At 38.8% G+C, this 23,384-nt stretch overlaps 1 protein-coding gene across 1 annotated transcript in view; it reads left to right on the plus strand.

The window, feature by feature from the left end:
• CACUL1 (CDK2 associated cullin domain 1) overlaps window positions 1–23,166 on the plus strand; it is a 68,731-nt gene extending 45,565 nt beyond the window's left edge. Inside the window, exons 5-9 of the mRNA XM_023224257.2 lie at window positions 1,215–1,317; window positions 6,988–7,077; window positions 10,925–11,063; window positions 17,543–17,586; window positions 18,012–23,166. Of these exons, the coding sequence (XP_023080025.1) occupies window positions 1,215–1,317; window positions 6,988–7,077; window positions 10,925–11,063; window positions 17,543–17,586; window positions 18,012–18,052 (417 nt within the window). The 3' untranslated portion in view covers window positions 18,053–23,166. The remainder of the gene's footprint in view (window positions 1–1,214; window positions 1,318–6,987; window positions 7,078–10,924; window positions 11,064–17,542; window positions 17,587–18,011) is intronic.
• Window positions 23,167–23,384: the final 218 nt, after the last annotated feature.

Genomic DNA, 23,384 nt, shown 5'->3' on the forward strand with positions numbered 1-23,384 from the left:
GCAACAAGAGCAAAACTCTGTCTCAATAAAAAACAAAAAACAAACAAACAAAAAAAACAACTTTTTTTGGACTTGCCAGTAATTCTAGTCAAGATTTCAGCTGCAAGAAACAGAAAACATGATTCAAAGTGATTTAAATAATGAAGAGTATTATCTCTTGTAATAAAACTCCAGAAATAAGGCTGTGTCCAAGGTTGGTTGAATCTGTGGTTCAACAGTATTACTAAGGACTTGGTTTTTGGTCTCTCTGCTGTCCATAACATCTGTTTTATCCTCTTCCCTGTCATGGGTGTCTGTGTGAAGAGACCACCAAAAGGCTTTTGTGTGAGCAATAAAGCTTTTTAATCACCTGGGTGCAGGTGGGCTGAGTCAGCAAAGGGAGATAGGGGTGGGGCAGTTTTATAGGATTTGTGTAGGTAGTGGAAAATTACAGTCAAAGAGGTTGTTTTCTGGTGGGCAGGGGTCACAAGGTGCTCAGACCCGGAGCCGGGAGGGAGCTTCTGAGACTCATTGTCCAGGAGAAGGAATTTCACAAGATAATGTCCTCAGTTAAGGCAGGAACTGGCCATTTTCACTTCTTCTGTGATTCTTCAGTTGCTTCAGGCCATCTGGATGTATAGGTGCAGGCTTGGGCTCAGAGGCCTGACATTCCCCTCATGGTTATAAGACGACTGCAAGAGGTTTTTCCCTCATGCCAAGGTTTCTCTAAGGCTGCTTGGGCTGCCTTGAGTGTCTACCTCTGAATCAAAGGTGGTCCCCAGGGAATAACAGAAGCTGAATGACTGTCATCAGTGAAATTGAGTGTGTGCTGGGGAGTCAACCAGTGCACGTCCACAGCCTGCTTTCAACCCAGATCAGTGATAAATGGAGTACTTTTCATTAGTGTTTCTCCATGTTGTCTTTTGATGATGTATTTTTAAAGGGTGTTCCACACAGTGTGGTTCTACAATGTTTGTGCATCCCTGTCTAGTTAATGTTGGATATCTCCCAGTGTTCTTTCGGAGATGTATGGTTCAAAACTTTTTTTCATGTTTTCAACCCGTGCCAGAAAGACAAGTAACTAACAGCTGCAGGGCTTTTGTTGTTGGATGTTGAGTTTTTCTGTTTTAATTGATGCCTTTATGCATTGTGTTCTAAAATATGTAGTGCTCCAGTTCATTAGACTAACCATTTCCCCAATTAATACACAAAAAAGATTTCATTTTATTTTTCAGAATAAGTTTTACATCGAAACCAAGCTTAACAGAGACTTAAAAGATGACCTTATAAAGCTGTTTACGGAACATGTTGCAGAAAAGCACATTTACAGCCTAATGCGTAAGTAATTCAGCTTATAGGGATGAGATAACACTAGCAATGATCTTTCCTTTTCCTTTTTGGTCTGGGAGCACTGTCATGTCATAAATCCCAATGTTAACATCTGAACCAGATAGGAAGTGTTGAAGCCCACCTGAGACACTGCGGAATTAAAAATGGGACTTGAAGGTCACCCGGTGAGCTGTGAGCACCTTTACCAGGTCATTGGACAGTGCCCTTGTGTCTGCCCTGATAACTTGTTGCCCGCCCTTATTTTTCCTTGACAGTGGGGAAAGTATTATTAGGAAGTTCACTTCTAACTTTACTACCAGTAACTCTATAAGGAATACAGTGTTGTGTCTCTGAAATGGTAGTACAGAATCCTCTGATTTTTACTCTTTAGTGCAGAAACCCTTCTCTAGTCTGGTTCTGTCATTTATTCTCTTTTTTAGGCAAACTTCTTTGCCTCTTGTGGCCCTGAGTTTTCTCTCCTGTGAATTAGGATTTGTAAAATATTTCATGTGCCTGTGTAGATTATTAAGAATATTAAGCTCAGTTAGTTTCTCCTCTCCCCATTCTTGAGTCCTCTTTCCCTCACAGTGGGTAGCATCTCATCCTACCTTTCCTGAAAGAATATACTTCTCCAGGTGGAGTTAGGAAGTCCCTGTAACCTAATGTCTCAGCATCCTTTTAAAGCTCATATCTTATGTGATACATCAAGTCATTTTTTCGAATGTGGCACATATTTGGGTTGGCAGGATGTATTTTTGCTTTCCTGTGAACCATAATTAGTGTCTACCACAATGAACTTTTACTAGAATTTACAAAAGAATTGTTCCAAGCTTGACCATAAACTTTTTTTCCCCCCGTTTTTAATGTTAAGTGAAAGAATTATCGAGCATGGGGCTAGTTTAGAAAGGTAGGGTTTTTTCAAAGAATAGTGTAGTTGAAGATAATATACATTTCATTATTATGTTCCCAAGAGATTCCAGAATCAGAAAAGAAGCCGAGAGTCTTGGGAATATGACATGCATTTTTTTTTTTCTTTGTAAGGCTGGGAGATGTTTATAAATATCTTTAGCCAGGCGCGGTGGCTCAAGCCTGTAATCCCAGCACTTTGGGAGGCTGAGACGGGTGGATCACGAGGTCAGGAGATCGAGACCATCCTGGCTAACATGGTGAAACCCCGTCTCTACTAAAAAATACAAAAAACTAGCCGGGCGAGGTGGCGGCGCCTGTAGTCCCAGCTACCCGGGAGGCTGAGGCAGGAGAATGGCGTGAACCCGGGAGGCGGAGCTTGCAGTGAGCTGAGATCCGGCCACTGCACTCCAGCCTGGGTGACAGAGTGAGACTCCGTCTCAAAAAAATAAAAAATAAAAAATAAATAAATAAACATCTTTAAACATTGTCTCATCAGGTATTATAACCACTTAAGTATTTCCTGATACATTGTCTTTTTGCTTTCATGATAAGATAGAGCATTTTGAAATCTTGTTAAAATTCTGTAGAGAAATGCTACTATTTGGTAGAAAAAGCCTGTCTACTTTGTAAATATATTTTTATATTTGCCAGTAATTTGGAAACTAATTTTATTGGATGTATGCAAAGAGAATATTCAAGAAAGAATATAGTAGTCCAGATCTGGTGAGAGAAAACATGATCATACTGTCTGGTTTTCAATAAAAATTACACTTAAAGGTGGATATATCTTTTTATTTCCCAGTAAACAGAAAAGTCCTTAAGCTTTTGTAAATTGGACAAAACTGAGTTTGTCAGATATTTATTGCGCAGTTATGAGGCATTGTACTTAGAGAAATGACTGGCCTCATTGGTTTGAGCTTCAGAACAACGTTTAACTGTATTATGTGGCTGATCATCAAAGGTTTTTAAACACACACAGGCACTGCTCGTATTTGGTGGGACCTATACTTTAAAAATAATTCTCCTAACCCTATAGGATAGGTGTAATCATTACCCTCATTTTAGAAATGGAGAAACGGAAACAAAGAGAGGTTAAAGTTTCAACCAGAAAAGCACAGCTATTAATGTCATTTCCACTTATACATTTTTATATTACCCCTTTACTGCAGCAGAACAAATAACTACATTCAATTTCTGTAACTTTCTACAATCTGATCAATAATTTCTTTCCCGTGGCTTCAGATGGTAGTGTTCACATTTATTATTGTTGTGTAACAAATCATCCAAAAACACAGTGGCTTGAAACACCAACAGTCTTTTATTTTGCTCTGCAATTTGGGAGGGCTTGGTGGGGTAGCTTATGTCTGCTCTGCTCAGCATTGTCTGTTGTGGCTTAACTGGGTGCTGGGGCTTTCAGTGTGACTCATTCACATGGCTGGTAAGTTGGTGCTAGCTTTTGGTTCCTCTGTTTCCTTCATGAGTGTATCTCAAGATACAGGAAATGGAAACTGCTGGTTTCTTAGGTCCTGGGCTCAGAAGCTGGCACAGTGCCACTTTTGCTGTATTCTGCTGGGCAAGTGGTCACAGAGCCGAAATTCCAGGAGAGAGAAATGTATCCCACCTCTTGATAAAAGGCATGTCAGAAGAATTTGAGAGCCATGTCTTAAAACCAATACAAAAATGTAAAACGAATACTGTCTGTTAATAAAGAATCGGTTATAATGATTCTTTATATTACTATAAGAATGGTTATAATGAATGCCCATATCATTCATTATTGGTATGTTTCATGAATGAAAACAGTAACTTCTTACTGGGGATAAAACTAGTTTTCTTTCGGCTCCATGGTATAATCATTTTTATACATATTTGCTTGTAAAATAAAGTGGCTTCTATTTTTGGCTGATAGTAAAATTGTTTTCCTTTGAAATTATTCGAATTAAACTCTGAAAGCTGCAGAACTACTTGGATCTATTGTTAATCAAGGTTATTTACATAGTGTGTTAGTGATTCTGAGCAAATGTAACAATAAATGTGTAGCATGGGGTTAATGGTAGAAATTTCGTGGGAAAATATAGTATGTTGACTTTACAGCAGAAGATTTCTAGTTCAGTTTGCATAGTGTTCTAAATAGTTACGTTTTAGTTAATTTTCTTAGTAGGCAATTCTGCCTTTTAGTTCAAACCATTGTAGTTTGAAAGTTTTTTGAAGCCAAGAGTATTTTCAGTTTTGATTTTAAGAATTGCTTTTCAAATTAATAAAGGAGAGAATCTCCTGAGCAAGTGTGTAGCACTGAGGAATACTTGAAAGAGCAGAGGAGCTTCGTTCTGGTCCCAATTCAGGTATCAAAAGGTGTGTGTCCTTCTCAGCAAGGCACTTACCTGTCTAGACTTTCGGATTAGAACTTTTATCCATTCTAGTGTTTAAACTATATGGCTTATTGATGTGTGTGATGATTGTTGCATATAAGCAGGCATTTCGGTGTTGGTATGGTGAGGTAGAGTACAGAATTTAGAGTGAAACACAAGTTCTTGAACCTCTTTTGCCTCTAGCTAACTCTGTGACTTCAGATGAACTATTCAGTGAGGGGTTTTTGTTTTGGCCTTAGTTTTCTTACCTGTTAAAAATAAAAAGGTAGATGATCGAACTTGTGAGAATTAAATAAATATAAAGTACCTAGCACTTGCCAAATACTCAGTACTCTTTCCTCTCTCAAGTTACCACCCCCAAACTCCCATTTCTTTTTCCTTAAAAGCGGAGATTAACTAGAAAATCTTTTAAACACTTTTCCTAAAAAGAGTTTAAGTGGAGATTTGAGTGAAATATTACACCTTCTCAACTCTAATAATCTTTTGTTATTAAATGTAATCATTTTAAAATTTATTTCAAATTTATGTACATTTTATGTGTGTATCTTTGTATTTATCATGTCTTCATAGCTATCAAATTTGACATAGGTGATTACAGTTATGGTAGGAATGGTTTGCAAATGTATATACTTGACCACATAATCAATATGTTGTTGAATATGAAGAGTTAGTAGGATCATGCCTAATTGGAGGCCAAAATGGTGAAAAGGTTAGGAAGGTGGATTAATAAAAAGAGAGAGCGCTTGGATTTTGGATACATGTTGAAATTAGCATCTTATGAGTAGAAAAACTCTGAAAACCTAACACTTAGAATTTAAATTTTTAAACATTGCATTTTAAAGCAACATGATTTTCTGAAATGCTTAGCATTTATTTGCCTATGCCAAGCTTGTCCAGCCCATGGCCTGCGGGCCCTACGTGGCCCAGTAAGGCTTTGAATGCTGCCCAACACAAATTTGTAAACCTTTTTTTTTTTTTGAGATGGCATCTTGCTCTATCACCCAGGACGGAGTGCAGTGGCGTGATCTCGGCTCACTGCAGCCCCCGCCTCCCGGGTTCAAGCAGTTCTCTGCCTCAGCCTCCTGAGTAGCTGGGATACAGGCGCCCACTGCCATGCCTGGCTAATTTTTTTGTATTTTTAGTAGAGCTGGGGTTTCGCCAGCCTGGTTTTGAACTCCTGACCTCGTGATCCACCCTCCTCAGCCTCCCAAAGTGTAAGGGATTACAGGCGTGAGCCACCACACCCAGCCCGTAAATTTTCTTAAAATGAGTTTTTTTGCAATTTTTTTTTAAAGCTCATCAGCTGTTGTTAGTGTATTTTATGTGTGGCCCAAGACAGTTCTTCCATTGTGGGCCAGGGGAGCCAAAAGATTGGACACCCCTGGTGGTCTATGCCATTCAAACTTGTAGCTGTCTACTGATGATAAAATCGGAAGGATAAACTTAACAGTCCATCTCTGATGGCCTTCATCATATATATTCAAACGTAACTCAAATTGTATGTTTGAGACTATAAAATCCTCATTGGCCTAGTAAGATTGCATTTCTCCTTTTAGAAAGGCATGAACAGAACAAAATCAGTTTATATGTGATGTTACAAGCCTGGCTTAGGGTAAAATCATACCAAGTTTGTTGTTATTAGCAAATGTAGGTCTTTGAGATAAATTAAAAATGAATCATTTTAGGTCAGTAGTATCTATTGTGTTCACTAATCAATGGAATTTGTATTTGTTAGTGATCTAATCTAGAGGAATTGTTAGTTGTATTTGTTAGTGATCTAATCTAGAGGAATTATTCCTCCTCTTTAAAAACTTTTTAAAAATGTTTGTGTGGCAGTAGATAACCTAAAAGAAAACTGTCTCTGTTGTCATGTTCAGAGTCAGGGTCACCAAAGACATGAAAATGAGAAAGATGAGCCATCATCATCCCTTGCCCTTAGCTCTTGTAAGAAAATAGTAGATGTAGCATTTGGGGAAATGAATTTCTGTCTCTGATCACAGTTACCAAATAATTACTAATGGTGATTTGGGGGAAGGAGAAATGATTGAGGGAGGTTATTGTATGATACTTTATTCTCCAAAAGTAATGGAAGCATTTTCAACTCAGCTCAGTTATAATGTATCATTCATGATAGGTTATACTAGTGCTTTTAGAAAGCTTTTACTTTTCAGAACCTCCATGAATTGATTCATTTCCATTAGTGTGTCAGCAGACCTTCATGTATTTTAGCTACTGCACTGGATTGAAAAAATCCTTAGTATATAAACGTTTGATTGGTTTATTTGACTGTTGGTTTCTTACAATTGTTTATGTTTTGGGAGTCTTTGGGAGAACAGTAATAGAGAAATCTTGACAATCAATACGTGTTACATTCTTTTTAACCTGTTTTCTCTTATTTCAGCTTTACTTTTAGAAGCCCAGTCAACACCATTTCAGGTCACACCTTCAACTATGGCAAATATTGTGAAAGGCCTGTATACCCTCAGACCAGGTAAACATTTCTCATTTCTGTTGTAGTTGGAACTGTTCGTTACAGCCTTTTCCAAGAGGGCAGTGGTTCTGTATGTGTTTTGTGAGGCCTAATGGTACTTGCATTTGCTGGAGCAAAAAAATTGAATAGATACTCATCATTGTAAAATGTAAACTCAGAGCTCAGTTGGAATGTTCTCTGCTAGTGGAAACCAATTAGTTTGTTTTTTTTGCAGAACCTATTAGGGAAATACAAGAAATAAATTGTAGAATACAATTTATTTTATGGATAAAATTGAATCTCATATTTGGTCTTAATTTCTCCTTTACTTCCTACCTCACGCTGCACATACTCACAGACATCCACATTCACAAGTCCATCTTCTTAGGCCTGTTAAGTAGCTTGCAAAGAATCTATAAGTGTTGGTAAAGTTACAGTCATTTTGTAAAGATGTTCTGGGGAGAGAAATAGAAATAATCACAAGAACTAAAGGAAATACCAAAGATAACTATAGTCAAAAGCATGGTTTTTAAATTATCTTAATGTGTCTGTCTTAGAATAAAACACTATAAATTTAAAGGAATCCCAAGGAGCTTTTGTATGTATCTTTCTATAAGCGAGAAGCTCAAACTTGTCATAGAGTTGTCTAGCAACTTATAAATGTCCATGGGAGAGAGATTACAGAAGTTATCAAGACAGAACATTGTTCTACAATCTATAAACACAAGGGATGCTTTTTAGACAGTAATTACCTTTTTGTGAAATTCTTTTGTTTGAGGATTAAATGAAATAAAACATGATATAAAGAGCTTAACGCACAGTACCTGATAACGTAATAAGCATGCAAACATTCACTGCTGTTATTACTATCCATTTGAGTTTAATGGTTATTTTAGTTAATTGATGGCTTGTTTGCTTCATTAATTTAAACGACCTGTCAGAATTTAGCAAGCTAAAATGGAAACCAAGTGAAAACTAGTACTGGTAGACTGATTTTAGAAATACCTTCTTAGGCCGAGTACGGTGGCTCACACCTGTAATCCCAGCACTTTGGGAGACTGAGGCGGGCAGATCACGAGGTCAGGAGATCCAGACCATCATGGCTAACATGGTGAAACCCTGTCTCTACTAAAAATACAAAAAAATTAACCTGGCATAGTAGTGGGCGCGTTTAGTCCCAGCTACTCGGAAGGCAGGAAAATGGTGTGAACCCAGGAGGTGAAACTTGCAGTGAGCCGATCGCACCACTGCACTCCAGACTGGGCAATAGAGCGAGTCCCTGTCTTTAAAAAAAAACAAAAAAAAACCAAAAAAAAAAAAAACCACCTTCTTAGGCTACTTTAAATGATTAATGACTTCTAGAGTATTCAAATTTATTGTTAAATTTGGATCTAGGTTTTGAGCTCTACTCTCTGATTTTTGACAGAAATTACTTGTATAAAGTAGTAAAGATATTTTATTGCATGTGTCCAATAAACTGATATTTTTCTGTATCTAGTTTCTCAGAATTTTACAGCAGTGTGATGAAGATGGCTCCTGAAATAGTGTATGTGTGTACTAGGTTATGAATGATTTTTTTTCTTTTCAAAGCATCTAAGTGCAGTATGACAAATTCTGCCTCCCAGGTAGGCAGCTTTATAAGCCCTGGCTTTTATAAGTAACAAAATTGCAAAATAAAGTTAATCACTAAAGGTAGAAAAGTATTGTGGGTACATATTTATCTAAATGCTATTTTATCCAGGTTCAAACTCTTGTAATAGGGTTTATACTACTTGTAAGGAGAATTCTATATTTGAGAATTGTCCTTTTGAAAAGGTGAATTTTATCACATACTAACCTTTTGCTGCCCTGCACATTTTCTGAGATACTTGAAAACATATTTTGACATTTACATGTTTTGCCAGTACCCATTATGTTGCTGCTTTATTAAAGCCATTTTATTCACCTGACAGATTAAGATTAGAATATTTTAAAAGTTGAATTTTGAAAGGAAAAGTTTATTCCACTGCAGTAGTTCTTAAGTGCTGGTCTTTGTATGAGTGCATCTGAGTCTCTTATGAAGGCTTTTTAAAGTCTAGATTCCTGGGCTGTAATCCTTGGAGATTCTGATGACTTAACCATTTTTGGCATCCAGTCTTTAGAAATAGTCACAACAATCCTATTCTGCCCTTTTTCAGTTAATACACACACTTTGTTTCTTCATCTTTATTTTGTAGCAGATGGGTTTGACTTTGCCAGCTCTGATTAGTGGTTCCCCGTAGCACTGTACTGAGACTCTTAGTGAAGCCATATTTGAGCTGGACTGGAAGGAGGGAAACATTTTGCCACGAGTTTCTCCCAAGGGGTGACTGAATGAATTGGTCCTTGTATCATTTGCAGTGTTTATTTGCCAATTTTAATTAGCTATTCAACAAGACATTTTGTTAACTTCCACTTTTTTACTTAATGCAGACCAAATGTTCCACAGCATCAAACGTGGCTTTTTCTAATTTATAATCATTTACTCAGATTATTGTTTTTAAAATGGGTTTACTGGATTCAAGATATTGATATTTTTATAGTTTTTGAGATGTATAGCCAAAATGTTTTCCAAGAGGAAAAATGTGAACAGGCTAGATTAAAACAATTCAAAATGAATAATAGCGTTAATTGAGGACCACCACTCAAGGAAGGGAAATAATGGTTTCCCCATGCCCTTGATACAGGTGGGTGTTAATTCTCTTTAATGTTCACTGAATAAAAGGGAGAGAGTATGTTTATTTTAGCTTGAATTTTTTTTTTTTTAATATTAACAGGGCTATTTATTCTGTTTATATTACTCTTATAGGTTCTTTTACTCATTTACCTGGTCTTACTGATTTGTACATATTCGTTAAAATAAAGATACTAATTCATCTTTGTCATATCTGGTACAGGTGTTTTCCTGTAACTTCTTTGCCTTATCTTCTATAGTCTCCTGATCTTTTAAAAAATGATTTGATAACCACTTTTTTTTTTTTTTTTTGTACTGTTGTTTATATATATTTGCTGTAATTTAACAGGGGTCAAAAAATATTTTCAGAGTACTAACCAGTTACCTCCAACCCACTTTAAACGTTCAGTCCCCCCTACCTTTTGAGCTGCCTCTTTTTAAAAATATGTCTACTTATTATTTGTACTGTTCTATTCTTGGGCTATATATTATATATTGTTTTAATTAATGGCTAATAAGGCTGATATTTCCACCAAGCCCCCTCCCTCGAAGTCCCCTCCCACTCAGAATTGTGTGGTAATCACATTCATATTTTCTTCCATACTTAAGATTTGTTCAAAAATTCCCTAGGGATTTTCACTAAATTCTGTTAAATCAGTAAAATATAAAAATGGCTTTCTTCATACTGTAAAATTCTTTTTTTTTTTTTTTTTTGAGACGGAGTCTTGCTCTGTGGGCCAGGCTGGAGTACAGTGGTGCCACCTCCGCTCACTGCAAGCTCCCGGATTCACGCCATTCTCCTGCCTCAGCCTCCCGAGTAGCTGGGACCACAAGTGCCGCCCACCACGCCCGGCTAAGTTTTTGTACTTTTAGTAGAGACGGGGTTTCACCATATTAGCCAGGATAGTCTCGATCTCCTGACCTTGTGATCCGCTTGCCTTGGCCTCCCAAATTGCTGGGATTACAGGCCTGAGCCACCGCGCCCAGCCTGTAAAATTCCTTTTAGAAGGGAAATTTTACCGTTATATGTTTTTTTTACCAGAATGGGATTGCACTAATTTTTTTCCCCTGCTTTAAATTTGGCTTACTATGTATTTTAAAAGAAAACTTGACCTTTTCCATTTAATTTGATGTGTTTATATGCTTTCCTTAATGAATTGTTTCCTTTCCTTACAGAGTGGGTTCAGATGGCTCCAACTCTATTTTCTAAATTTATTCCAAACATTCTCCCTCCGGCGGTGGAATCTGAACTTTCTGAATATGCTGCTCAAGATCAGAAATTTCAAAGAGAACTTATACAGAATGGCTTTACAAGGCAAGTTGTTTTTTTTTCTTTAGTGGTCAAATATGTCCATTTCCCTAGGCCAGTTTGGCTTGACATGGGATAAATGGTAAGGTTCTGAGAATGGGAGGTAACTGGCCAAGAGTCTTGCTGCTGCAAGAAGACATTAATTAGTTCCTTGTCTGTAGAAATGCTGAAGCAGGGTTTTGATTTTGTGGAAGCTGCTCTTCATTACGTACATTTTTTTTGTTTTGTTTTTGAGATGGAGTCTTGCTCTGTTGTCCAGGCTGGAGTGCAGTGGCACAGTCTCGGCTTGCTGCAACTCCACTCCTGGGTTCAAGCAGTTCTCCTGCCTCAGCCTCTCAAGTAGCTGGGATTACAGGCGTGTGCCACCACGCCTGGCTAATTGTTTTGTATTTTTAGTAGAGATGGGGTTTCACCATGTTGGCCAGGCTGGTTTCGAACTCCTGACCTCAAGTGATCTGCCCACCTTGGCCTCTCAAAGTGCTGGGATCATAGGCATGAGCCGCCAGGCCCAGCCCATACCTTTTGAAGAAGGGATTTCTCACTGGGTGAGCAGTTAGGTGGGCAAGCTCCAAGAGCTCTTTTAACTTTGATTCTCTTGTATTAGTCCTGTGCATATGGAAAAACATTATAGAACTTTTATGATCTGTTATAATGTACTTTTATGGCTAACCTAGCAAAGAGGCTTTAAATTCTGTATTTCATACTTCCCCTTTTGCCCTAAATTCTAGTGGTTTCTTCTTAAAAAGTAGGGCATCTCTTTATTTGCCTGTCTTGGTTTTGATAATTTTCCTAAAGTTTTTGCACTTCATTATCGTGGTCATATCCCAGAAAATCTTGCAGAGTGCATTTTTCAACTAAAGTACATTATTATAAAATTTTTGTGATTCCCTGTGAGAAAATAGCCTATATCAGCAAGTCATTGAAGGGCACAGTCATATCTTGCATTTTTATAATCCTTACTCTTAGCACTGCTATGTGTCTTCTCTCATCTGGCTTCCTGATAGGAAGAAAGTTGTGGAAAGGAACACGCTTGAGGTATCTTAGGCATAGTCATGTCTACAAATAGTAGGTTGAGTGTTGACTCACTTATCTGGCTAGAGCTGGGGCTGGGCATTTTTTCAGAGGGTCTGAGGCCAAACTGAATTTCAGAAAAACAAGCCTTGACTAGGGTCACTGTTATGAAGTCTCAGATTAGGGACAAAAGCAGGTAATTTGTTGGTCCCTGGACTGGTATTTCCTTTTTCTGTCCTGGTGACATCTGTACTGGTGTGGTAGTGGGGGCAGTGAGTAATCCACTGATCATTTACCCCATCACTGACAGCTTAACACGGGAAGGGATCAGTGAAGTTGTGGAGATGGGCCTGGGAGACCTGGGGCTTTCTGTGGCTAGGGGAAGGAAGGGCCAGTGGGAAATGCTGGAATGTAAAGAGTTTTTCTCTTTAGGTATTTCCTAAATACCTAAGGGTATTAGGTATTTCCTCACATTAATAAGTTCCAGCAGAAAGAGAGCGGTATTATTTTCGTACACAGAATGAGGCCTTTGGTAAAAAGTACACATTGAGAAGTTTTGCTCCCACCTGTCTCCCTGTGCATCCCACCCCATCAAGTCACCATTTTTATGTTTGTGATTCCTTCATTTTTTAAAATATAAATACAAGCAAACACAATATAATACAAGCAAACACAATATATGCTCATATTTCTGTTTCTTACACATTCCATCATATGTATAGACTGAAACTTAACCAGTCCCCAGTAGATGGCCACATGAGTTATTTCTAGTCTTTTGTTATAATGGACAGTGCTGCAGTGAATCACCTTGTATATGTATTATTTTGTACTTGTTACAGGTATATCTGGAGGGTGAATTCTCAGAAGTGGGATGGCTGGGTTAATGATAAATGCAGTTGTAATTTTGATTAATATTGCCAGATTGCCCTCCACAGGGGATTTATGCCATTTTGCATATCCACCAGCAAAGGTGGAAAGTCCCTATTCTTTATGGCCTTGTGTGTATAGTATGTTGTTACACGTTTGTATTTTTGCCAACCTAGTAGGTGAAAAATAATTACTCAGAAGTGGTTTAATTTGCATTTCTTATATGAGTAAGGTTGACCATATTTTCATATGTTTGCATTTGTTTTTCTGCAAACTACCTGTTTAAAGTTCTTTGCTTGTTTTTCTCTTTCTTAGTCTTGATTTCTAGGAAATCTCTATAGTGAAGACATTGATTCTCTGTCCAAGATATGACATACTATTCTCAATTTGTTTTTGCTTATGGTGGTTTTGTTGTTTTGCTTTGCAGAAGTCATGCAGAAGTATCTGATTTTCAGGTTTTTTTGGCCATATCTGTATTTTGAATTATAGTTAATAGTTTTTCCATAAATTTTTTTGAGTAGCTAGCCCTACAGGCACTCCACCCTCCTTGGCTAACTTTTAATTTTTTGTAGAGACAGGGTCTTCCTATGTTGCCCAGGCTGATCTTGAATTCCTGGGCTCAAGGGTTCCTCTCGCCTCAGCCTCCGAAAGCACGGAGGTTACAGGCATGAGCCACCGTGCCCGGCCAATTTTTTTTTTTAGTTTGTTTTGAGGTGTAGTCTCACTCTGTTGTCCAGGCTGGAGTGCAGTGGCGTGATCTCGGCTCACTGCAACATCTGCTTCCTGGGTTCAAGTGATTCTCCTGCCTCAGCCTCCCGAGTAGCTGGGATTACAGGTTTGCACCACCACACCCAGCTAATTTTTGTATTTTTAGGAGATGGGGTTTCACCATATTGGCCAGGCTAGTCTCAAACTCCTGACCTCAAGTGATACACTTGGCCTCCCAAAGTGCTGGGATTACAGGTATGAGCCACTGCACCCAGCCCAACATTCTTAAATAAATGCAAAATAATCTGAGTATGATGTTTAGGGTTTTTTCTAGGCTTACCATAATTTTGAAGTCTTTATACTTTCATACGTTCATGTTTTATTTAAACATTTGCTCTTAATTTAGGATGTTTCTACCTTTAAAAAAAAGACAGCCTTCTGAAAACTTTTTGGTGAAGCAGTATAGGAATATAACTCTGGTGAATTTTGAGCTTATTGAGTTTGCCTTCCAGAGCAATGTGTGGAATTGCTTAAACATGCCCATTTTTCTCATCCTAATTTTGGTACTGGATTAAGAGAACAGGGTGCAGGACTGCTTGGTTTATGGTAGCTCTTATGTCAGATTTGCTTGGGATGAGATGAGTAACTCCTCTGTAAATAACCTCAGGCTGCATTGCCTCTGCACATGAAGGACTAACGTGGCACTATTCAGCCAATGGCCAGTTTGGTTTTATTCAGGGAAATGTCTTGGATTTTTGGTATAAATAGGAATTTTTGTTTCTCAGTAGAATTATTTTATAAAACTTCTGGCTGGACTTAAGTATTAGGTGATATACCAAGGGGTGACAAAATGTTTTTACAAACTTAATGGGACCATTTTTATAATTAACACTTTATTATACATGTACTATGAGGATTAAACTCTGCCTCATAAATTATTCTGACAGGTGCTTTGCACAGAGTAAGCCTGCCAAAGTGGACATTCTTGTATCTCATTCCGAGCTTACTCATGCTGGCCAGGAAGGACGTGCACATGCCACCTTTGGCAGGTCTGATGGAGAGCCTGCCTCTGCTCTTGTGCATGGACCTTCATGCCTTCTTTGATTAGGAATAATATTTTGGAAGAAGTGGTGTACGCTGATGCCCCCCAAAAAGGAGAATATAGTACAGCCTGTCTTAAGAATTCTGTTTCTGCCTCTTCTTATCTGAGAAGTCATTTTATGGTTTATGCCTAACCAACCACGATTCCTGTTCAGTGTTGTGGGTACTTTTTCATGTAAGATGAACTTAAGTGATGTAGTGATCCTGAGTAGGTAACAAACAGCTTTAATGTGGATAGCACAGAGTAAGTCTTTGAATAAGTTTTAAAATAATGTGAATGTTGTCAAATACATCCTTTTTTGCAGTTAGTGAACAGATTCTCATTTGAGCTGGAATTTTTGTGAATTGTAATCGTTAAGGTGCATGGAAATATAGAGTAGGCTAGAATTAACATATAAGCTAAAAGCAACAGCTTTTTATCTCTTACCTACATAATTGAATTGATTGGTGAGGGGTGGAAGTTTGGTATCTGTTGTCAGAGGTAACACTACAGAAGGTAACTACTAGATCTAAGTAACCAAGGTAAGAACATAGGTCTTTTAGCTGAGCAGTTGATGCTGAAATTAGGGCTTTTTCGTTTTGTAGTAAGGGTCTGGTTTATGAGAGAGCATTCTGTACTTAATCTCTTCAGCAGCCTCTTGCATAAATCACATTGATATTCCTTTTCCTGCCTCCAGTTGTTTTCACATCTGTATTTTTCTCCTGGTATATTTACATGTTCAGTTATTTAACCTTTGAGGAATGGAAATGAAGGTTGTGTCTGAAAGTCAAGGTTCCAGATACAAAATTCTGTCTTCCTTTTTGATCATAAACTTGTTTCAGAATATTTGGTGAATGCAACGGTGATGATATTAGTGTAAACAACAATGGAAGACACTCACTTGGCTTTGGCTAGGTGTAGTGTTAACAACAGGTGTTTAAAAAGTGGCCTGAGGGCCGGCCTGTTAGAGCTCTTTTGGCTGTGGAAGCTAGTTGGTGCTGAATGTGGTGCCTAGAGAAAAACCCTTCAGAGGTCATATGGTGTGTTCTCTTTCTGCCAGTCAGTTGAGGCTCCTTACCCAGCTTAGCAAGAGGTTTCTGCCCTGTTCCTAAACATAACCAGAGAAAGTAAATGGGAAACTTTATCTGGAAGATTATTCAAAAGCAGGAAATAAATCACCTTGGTTAGCATTTTAATAATTTGAGACTATAAGTTACTCACTTATTGATAAAGATCAATTCAACAAATATTTATTGTCTATACTCTTCTAAGCAGTGGGGTGAACAAGACAGGCTAAGTTCCTGTTTTCATGGAACTTACGTTCCGATGTTGTGAGGCAAATAACAAACATGTAAAAAAAATAAATAATATTGAGTAATAAGTCCTATGAGTGGACAGTAAGTAGTAAAGTGCTGATGTGCAAGGGACAGCCAGTGAGCCAGGATGGCTGATGTGTAGTGAACTGAGGCCGAGAGCGGAGGAAAGTGAGGTTGGAGAGTAGGCTGGAGAGTGAGTTGGAATTAATTTTTGACTGTAGTGGGAAGCCACTGAAGGGCTTTCATGAGAGGCGTGAACTAATCTGTCTTCTACATGAGATCACTGGCTCTTGTCTGGGTTGATAAATAAGGCTCGTGTACTTGTGTAGGGAGGAGAAGACTGTGGCTTGGCTTGGGATCATAGCAGTGGAGTTGATGAGGAATGATTGGTTTTTGGGACAGAATGCCCCAGAGTGAGGGAAAGAGAGGATGCCAAGGATTTTGGGCTGAGTGATTGAGCTGGAAGATTGAGGGAGGAATGGAGATGGATTGGAGTCAGCATTGTATTCTGGTCATGGTAAACTTGCCAGTGTATGTAAATCATCCAAATGGACATGGTGATGAGGCAGTTGGACCTGCAGATCTCAAGGGTAGAGAGGAAGGCAGAGCTGGAGATGTAGATATGGGAGCCTCTGGCCTGTGGAGAGAGTGTATGATCACTATCCTAGACTAAGAAGAATGCGCGTGGAGAAGAAAAGATGACCAGTGACAGAGCGCTGGGTAGAGCCAGCAAAGGAGACCTGAAAAGGATGGCAGAACAGGGTGAAATAAGGTCAGGAACGTGTGCTGTGGCGTTACTGAAGCCTAAAAAGAAAAAATTCGTGTTTCAGGAAGAAATCAACTTAAAATGCTGAGAAAGAAAGGCTAGTAGTGATTATTATTACTCATTACCTAAGCATTTGAGTCATTTCTGTTATTGTCTGAGAAGCTGTAGAGACAAAAAATAGGTTTTGTAGGTAGCTTAGGGCCTAGTCAGAACCTCTATTTTCTTAACTCGAAAGTGGAACTAGAACTTCCATAGGTGTTTGAGGATGAGCTGGTTAATACAGGTAAAGGTTCATATTCTTCCATCTGCAGAAAGCATAGTGAGGTACGTCAGGATTCTAAGATGTTTAATATATATTTTTAAATAGGTTATTTGGTTAGAACTGAAATGTCTGCTATACTTTTATTATCAAACATGTTGATCCATTCTTCCTGTTTTGATGTGAAGTCAGTTTTGTGGAGAACCTCTATTTACTTAACTCCAAAGTGAAACTAGAACTTCCATAGGTGTTCGACAATGAGCTGGTTGATACAGGTAAAGGCTCATGTTCTTCCATCTCCAGAAAGCATAGTGAGGTACATCAAGATTCTAAGATGTTTAATATGTATTTTTAAATAGGTTGTTTGGTTAGAACTGAAATGTCTGCTGTACTTTTATTTTCAAATATGTTGATCCATTCCTCTTGTTTTGATGTGAAGTCAGTTTTGTTGACTGCCTCTTCTTTTCTTATCCCCAGAGGTGACCAGTCCCGGAAGAGAGCTGGGGATGAGTTGGCTTATAGTAAGTAATGATATTCCTTCCCATCTTGATGGTTTTGTGATGTAAAGCAGCCATATTAATGCACTGTGATAACAGTGCATTGAATTTGATGATACCCATGTTGTTCTCATAAAGCACTGCTTGTAATCAGGGTGCTTTGCATGCTGTGGCAGCTCCAGCTGGTAGTGATGGTTCTCAGGGAGTTGGCAAGAGGCCACCAAGTTCTTTAGTTTCTACTGGGATGACATTGTAGCCCAGTCTCAGTGCCTTAGGATCTCAGTCCCCTTTTACTTCCCTCCACACCACATGGTTTTGAGGATTTTTTTTTTTAAAGCCTTTTTTGGGGAGTTGGGAGAGGAGTGAGAAATGTGTTGAATAAACAGATTCCTGCCACTATCAAATGCTGTCTGCTCTTCATACTTTTTCCTGTTCTGATGTTTTTTCAGACAGTTCGTCAGCGTGTGCAGGTTCCAGGGGGTACAGATAGTGAATGTGCTTTCCTTCCTGAAAAGAGGACACACTGGAGCTGCAGAGACTGTATTCAGAGCACAGTGGGGGGCTGCAGACACTCAGGAGCTCTGTCACAAAGCTGTTCGTGGAAGAGGATGTTGGACTTCTTACTTGGTTTGTAATTTTAAAACAAAAACTAAAAAACAAAAAAAGTTGCTGCTAGACTTGGGGGTGATTTTGAAATGGGACAATCTTTTAATTAAGAGTTTATCTACAGATTCTGTGAGGAAAAAGCATCTCAGAAAGTGACCATTTCTAAGTGAAATTTGACAGCCAAAATCAGCAGCTTCCTCCAAAAATAGAAGAGCAGAAGAATTTTTTTTTTTTAAGCACTTGTTTTGTTCATTTGTGGACTTGGCATTTTGGTGTATTGGTTTCACATGTCAGGATCTCTTTTGCTTTAAAACTAAGCAGATCATTACAATACAGTATTTTTCACCCATAACCAAAACAACCCCTTTTAAAAGAGTTGGTCTTTGTTTAGCATTAGAAAGTCTTAGTAAAGGAAAATGCTAACTCTGCTTTTGCTAGAACTTTCCCCCATCAGTTCACAACTTTTTTCTACTCTGTGCCTTGAGCTTTGTGCACTTTGCAACTGTGTGACCATGTTGTCAAACTCCTCCTGGAGAAGTGTATGGTATCTAAACTCACCCACCAAGATGGCAGGTGTGGCCCTGTAGCAGGATGCTAATTAAGTGGGAAAATAGACACCTGTTGCACATTGGTCAGATTTTCCCCTGGTTCACCAGAGCATATTCATGTTAATGTTGGGGACCAACTCTCACAGAGCATTTCCATTCCCTGTGCCACTTAACACGATGTCACCAGCTGCTGTAGTATTGGCAGTACTCTAGTTTAGGGATGGGCAGTACTTTAGCTCTGAAGTTCCCCTTAGTATTATTGAGAGCTACTTCCTGTAATGCTCTAGGAAGCAGATAGTTATTAAGTCCAAATACACCCAGTGGTGTGGGGTTCCCGATCACTTCATTTTAAATGAGTGAGATAATTACTTAAAACAAGTCTGTTAGTTGAACATTATATTTGAGTGTGATAGGGAAGAAGTACCACTGCTGTCTTAAGGCTCCCTTCTAGCTGTGGCAAAGCTATATTTCTGTTTCTCTGCATCCACAGTGCTTTTTAGTCCTTCATAAAAGGCTGTTGTTGTAAGCCCAAGAAAATAGATGCAGCAAGAGAAAAATACTTTTCTTCTCAATTTTGCTTGAATCTTAATTGGGCATAGGCTTCTCTACTAGGCAACATCAGACTAAGAGTATTTACCTCTTCAGAGAACTTGAGAGGAAAAGAAACATCCCAGGGATACTGTTGCAGCTTTATGAAAAACCTGCAGAGCAGACATGCCTCTGTCAATTCAGTTTGTTGTTTTTCGGGGGGAGTGGTGTGGATGGGAGAGTTAGAAGTGGGATATTGGGAGCAAGTAAGTCACCCAATAATAGAAGTCCTTGATTTGCAAAACTGTTATGCAGAGAAGTAAAGATAAAGGTTGTCAGATTTATTTTTTAAAGTACTTAACCAGAGTTGGTGGATTTTGTGGACTTTAATTTGACTCAGTTCACTCTGTGAGCATCCTGGATTGCATCGATGAACACTGAATTACTGTAAGAACGTAGACAGGCTCTCGCTATGACCTGGACAGTGTAAGTTGCTACACCGGTAACATTCTAGTATCAAGGAGAATTCCATTCATCATGACATTCACATTTTACTTTTCTCAGTGGAATGCTTGCTGCAGGCTTACAATTCACACCTAGAACTGAAGTCTGAGTGGTGGTAATTTTTCTGAAAGGAATAAAATTGGAATGTTTCTTTAAATGTGGACAATTTCTTCAGTATCCTAATAATATACCCAAATGCTTTTTCTGGGAGAGAGCATTCTTTTACAAAAGAACTTTCCCTATAAAAGCATCACAGTATAATGTGAATTGGCATTAAAATCTTTGGATGCTTTTGCATTATTAAGTTCATGGAGAAATATTTTATATTTTACTATGTATGTATTAATAAAAAGTGGGCAAAGTCAAGTCTGCAAAATTTAGTTTCTCTAAATTTTTGCTCAGTGACTGCAGCTGGCTTAGTACAACAAAACCTTGCCTTAGTACAACAAACCTTGCAGCTGGCTTAGTACAACAAAACCTTGCCTGGAAGGCACTCTAGAAAGGTTGTACATAGTCTCCCAGTCTGCATGTCCTGGCTGTTAATCATCTTGGCCCCTTGAGGCACATCGCAGTATGAAGGACCTGTTTAAGTTGAAATAGACTTTGCTTATTTATTGGGATTCTTAAAAATTCTGAGTTTGCAATATGAGAGGAAGTAAGATTTCCTACCCCTTCCCCTCATTTTATATTGACTCTTTGCCAGAAAGTATTTTCTTCTGTTTTCTTGTATTTTGCTTTTGAGATGGAGTCTCACTCTGCCACCTAGGCTGGAGTGCAGTGGTGTGATCTTGGCTCACTGCAGCCTCTGCCTCCTGGGTTCAAGTGATTCTCCTACCTCGGCCTCCTGAGTAGCTGGGATTACAGGCACGTGCCACCACGCCCAGCTACTTTTTGTATTTTGATTTCAGTAGAGACGGGGTTTCACCATGTTAGTCAGGCTGGTCTCGACCTCCTGACCTCAAGTGATCCACCCGCCTTGGCCTCCCAAAGGGCTGGGGTTACAGGTGTGAGCCACGTGCCTGGCCTTTTGTTTTGTATTCTTGCCAGTATAGTATATGGTTTTTCTACCCCAGTTACATACTGGCTTTTGTACCAACATCACCAAAGGCCCAAATCATTGAAGATAGAAAACCGTACATGCAGGCTGATTGTGTGGTTAGTCAGTGGCCGATTTGCTTAAACTGTCTATTATGTTTGTGCAGCCTGAAACTAGCTCCTTGAAAGGGAAGCCAGGTCAGTCATCTTGAAAAAATGACATGTAAAAGTAAATAGATAATTGTTTTGAGAGACGGTACATATTTTAAACGTTGGCCTTAAGCTTCAGTAACATTGTCATTTTGTGACCTTTTGTTGTCACAGCTGTACCCTAACCTGACAGGAATTACTAGTGTTTTCTTGTGGGGCAGAAAGCAAAACCTGGTGTTGTGACTATTATCCTAATAGTTCTTAGGCAAAGTTAGTAAGAAGCAACACAAACCCAGATGCATGCATTGTGCATTATTTTGTAGACAAGTTACTTTCCTTCTGTCCCTTTAACAAATTTGTAGCAACTACCCTCCCTTTCTTTGGGGTCTAGAGTGAAAGCTAATTTGTGGGTAGATGAGATTGCAGAAGAATGGATGTCCATGGCTGTGAACACTGCACATCCATCTCCAGTGCTCACACCTGTGCAGCTACCACTCCCTGGCTGCATGCCATACTGTCGGGTTGCAGATTTGCACACATAAATTCCTCAGGAAGAGTTTGCATGAGCATCACCTCGCAATATTCTGTACTGACCAAACAAGGGATTTGAACGTTTTTCAGCACAAAAGGATAACTTCCGAGTGGTGGTCTGTACACATACTAGCAAAGGTAATGGTGATCTAGCAAACAAAATTGGTTTCTGCAGTTGGAAGTGAGCAGGAGCACTTGTATTATAGTATTTAAATAATCCTGGTTAATCTCTTTTTAAGCAGAGTAACCCTTCCAGATTTTGTCTTTTTATTATTGAGGCTGGCTTTATTTTCTTCTTTTTCCCCCTGTTTTATAGCAGTTAATTCTTTTTGTGATTATTATGCAGGAAGGATTGCCCTTGAGTTACAATGTTATTGTTTCATAAGCAGCTATTAAAATAACTGAGCATTGTTTTATGAAATACACTAATCTGAGATACTGAAAAGCTTTGCAACTAAAAAGCAAAACAACCTACATTAGTCATCTAGCTATTGTTTGGATGTTTTGAGTTGATTTTTTTGTGGTGCCTCTTTTAGCTTGGAATATTATGTTTACTTTAATCCAAGTCTAGGCCTTTTAAAGGGTCCTTAAAATTAAAGTTTGGAATGTCAATCCCTTTGACACCTATTACAGGTTTATAGCACCTTTTTGGTTGTGATTACTGTTTTCAATACAATTGTGTAAATGAAGTTCACTTTTGTCAGAAGTTAAAATGGAGGTCATAGGAGTTCGTGGAGAAATAGCTCTCCTATTTCTTTCATTACCCCCATTGAAATTCACCCCAGTTTCTGGCCACAAGAATATGAGAAAGGAACCCTGTTCTTTTCCAAGGGAAATTATCCTTCTCTGTCCCCACTGTTGAAGTCCCAGACACCTTCCTTCCTCCACTGGCCAAGACCCACCTTGAACCTCTTTTCAGAGCCCAGTGGCATGAATACGTGTACTGTTTCTGCTTCTGTTGACGGAGTGGCTATGGGAGTATTAAAGGAAATGCTAATTCGAGCTTCATTCTTAGGGGAACCTACTATATATTGCATCCCTGCTGGTTGGAAATTATCTTCATCTCTGGACTGCGTTGTTTAGAAAAATGTTAATGGCTTACGATTCTGAGAACTTTATAGTGTGGCTCTGGGGTTAAGAATTCTGTGGTTTGAAAAAAATAAATATTTTGTATTAATTCTTACATGTCATTTCAATGTTGTGACTATGTACTAAATGCAGTAAGACTGTGGGTGTTCTCTTAGAAGAGTGTGTTTTGTTAAACAGATGGCAGTTCACCCTCATTAGTCCTGTTTGTCAATATTTCAGCCACACACTTCAGGATAACTTATTCAAATGTGAAGTCATGGGAAGCTATGGCTAGTAACAGGAATGCTTAAGACAAATTTGGATGGCAAGCACAGGCAAGAGGCTTTTGCCACTCACTAGCACAGCCAGAGCAAGGATAAAGCAAAGAAGTCTTGTGCCTAGTGGTGCTTGTTTGTCAGAAGCCATAGTGAGCTCAGCACAGGGCGTTCTGTACATCATCTCATTAATCCAAGAAAAACAAAATGGCGGAGGAAACTCCTACTGACCTGGGATACAAAGCCACTGACTTTGGCTCTTGATCTTTTGGTGGGTTCTGAATCACTCCTTCTGTATTAGGGCGTATACTATCACTCTAAAACATTGTGGTGAATGAAATAAATCTTGTACAGATGTCCGTGGCCTTGTTATGTTATGTTATAAATCCTGTACAGATGTCCTTGGCCTTAATACCTGGTTCACTGGAAGTTTGTTATAATATAGAACATTTGATTTTGCTTATAGCATATTAATATTGCCTCCTAAGTGACAGCCACACTGAGCACGCGTCTTGTTACCACGGTTACTTAGCCTGCAGGGTGAGTGTTGATCTTGACCTCTGTAACCAGTGCTAAA

The sequence above is a fragment of the Piliocolobus tephrosceles genome, chromosome 9, assembly GCF_002776525.5.
Source record: "Piliocolobus tephrosceles isolate RC106 chromosome 9, ASM277652v3, whole genome shotgun sequence".
Classification (NCBI taxonomy): Eukaryota; Metazoa; Chordata; class Mammalia; order Primates; family Cercopithecidae; genus Piliocolobus; species Piliocolobus tephrosceles.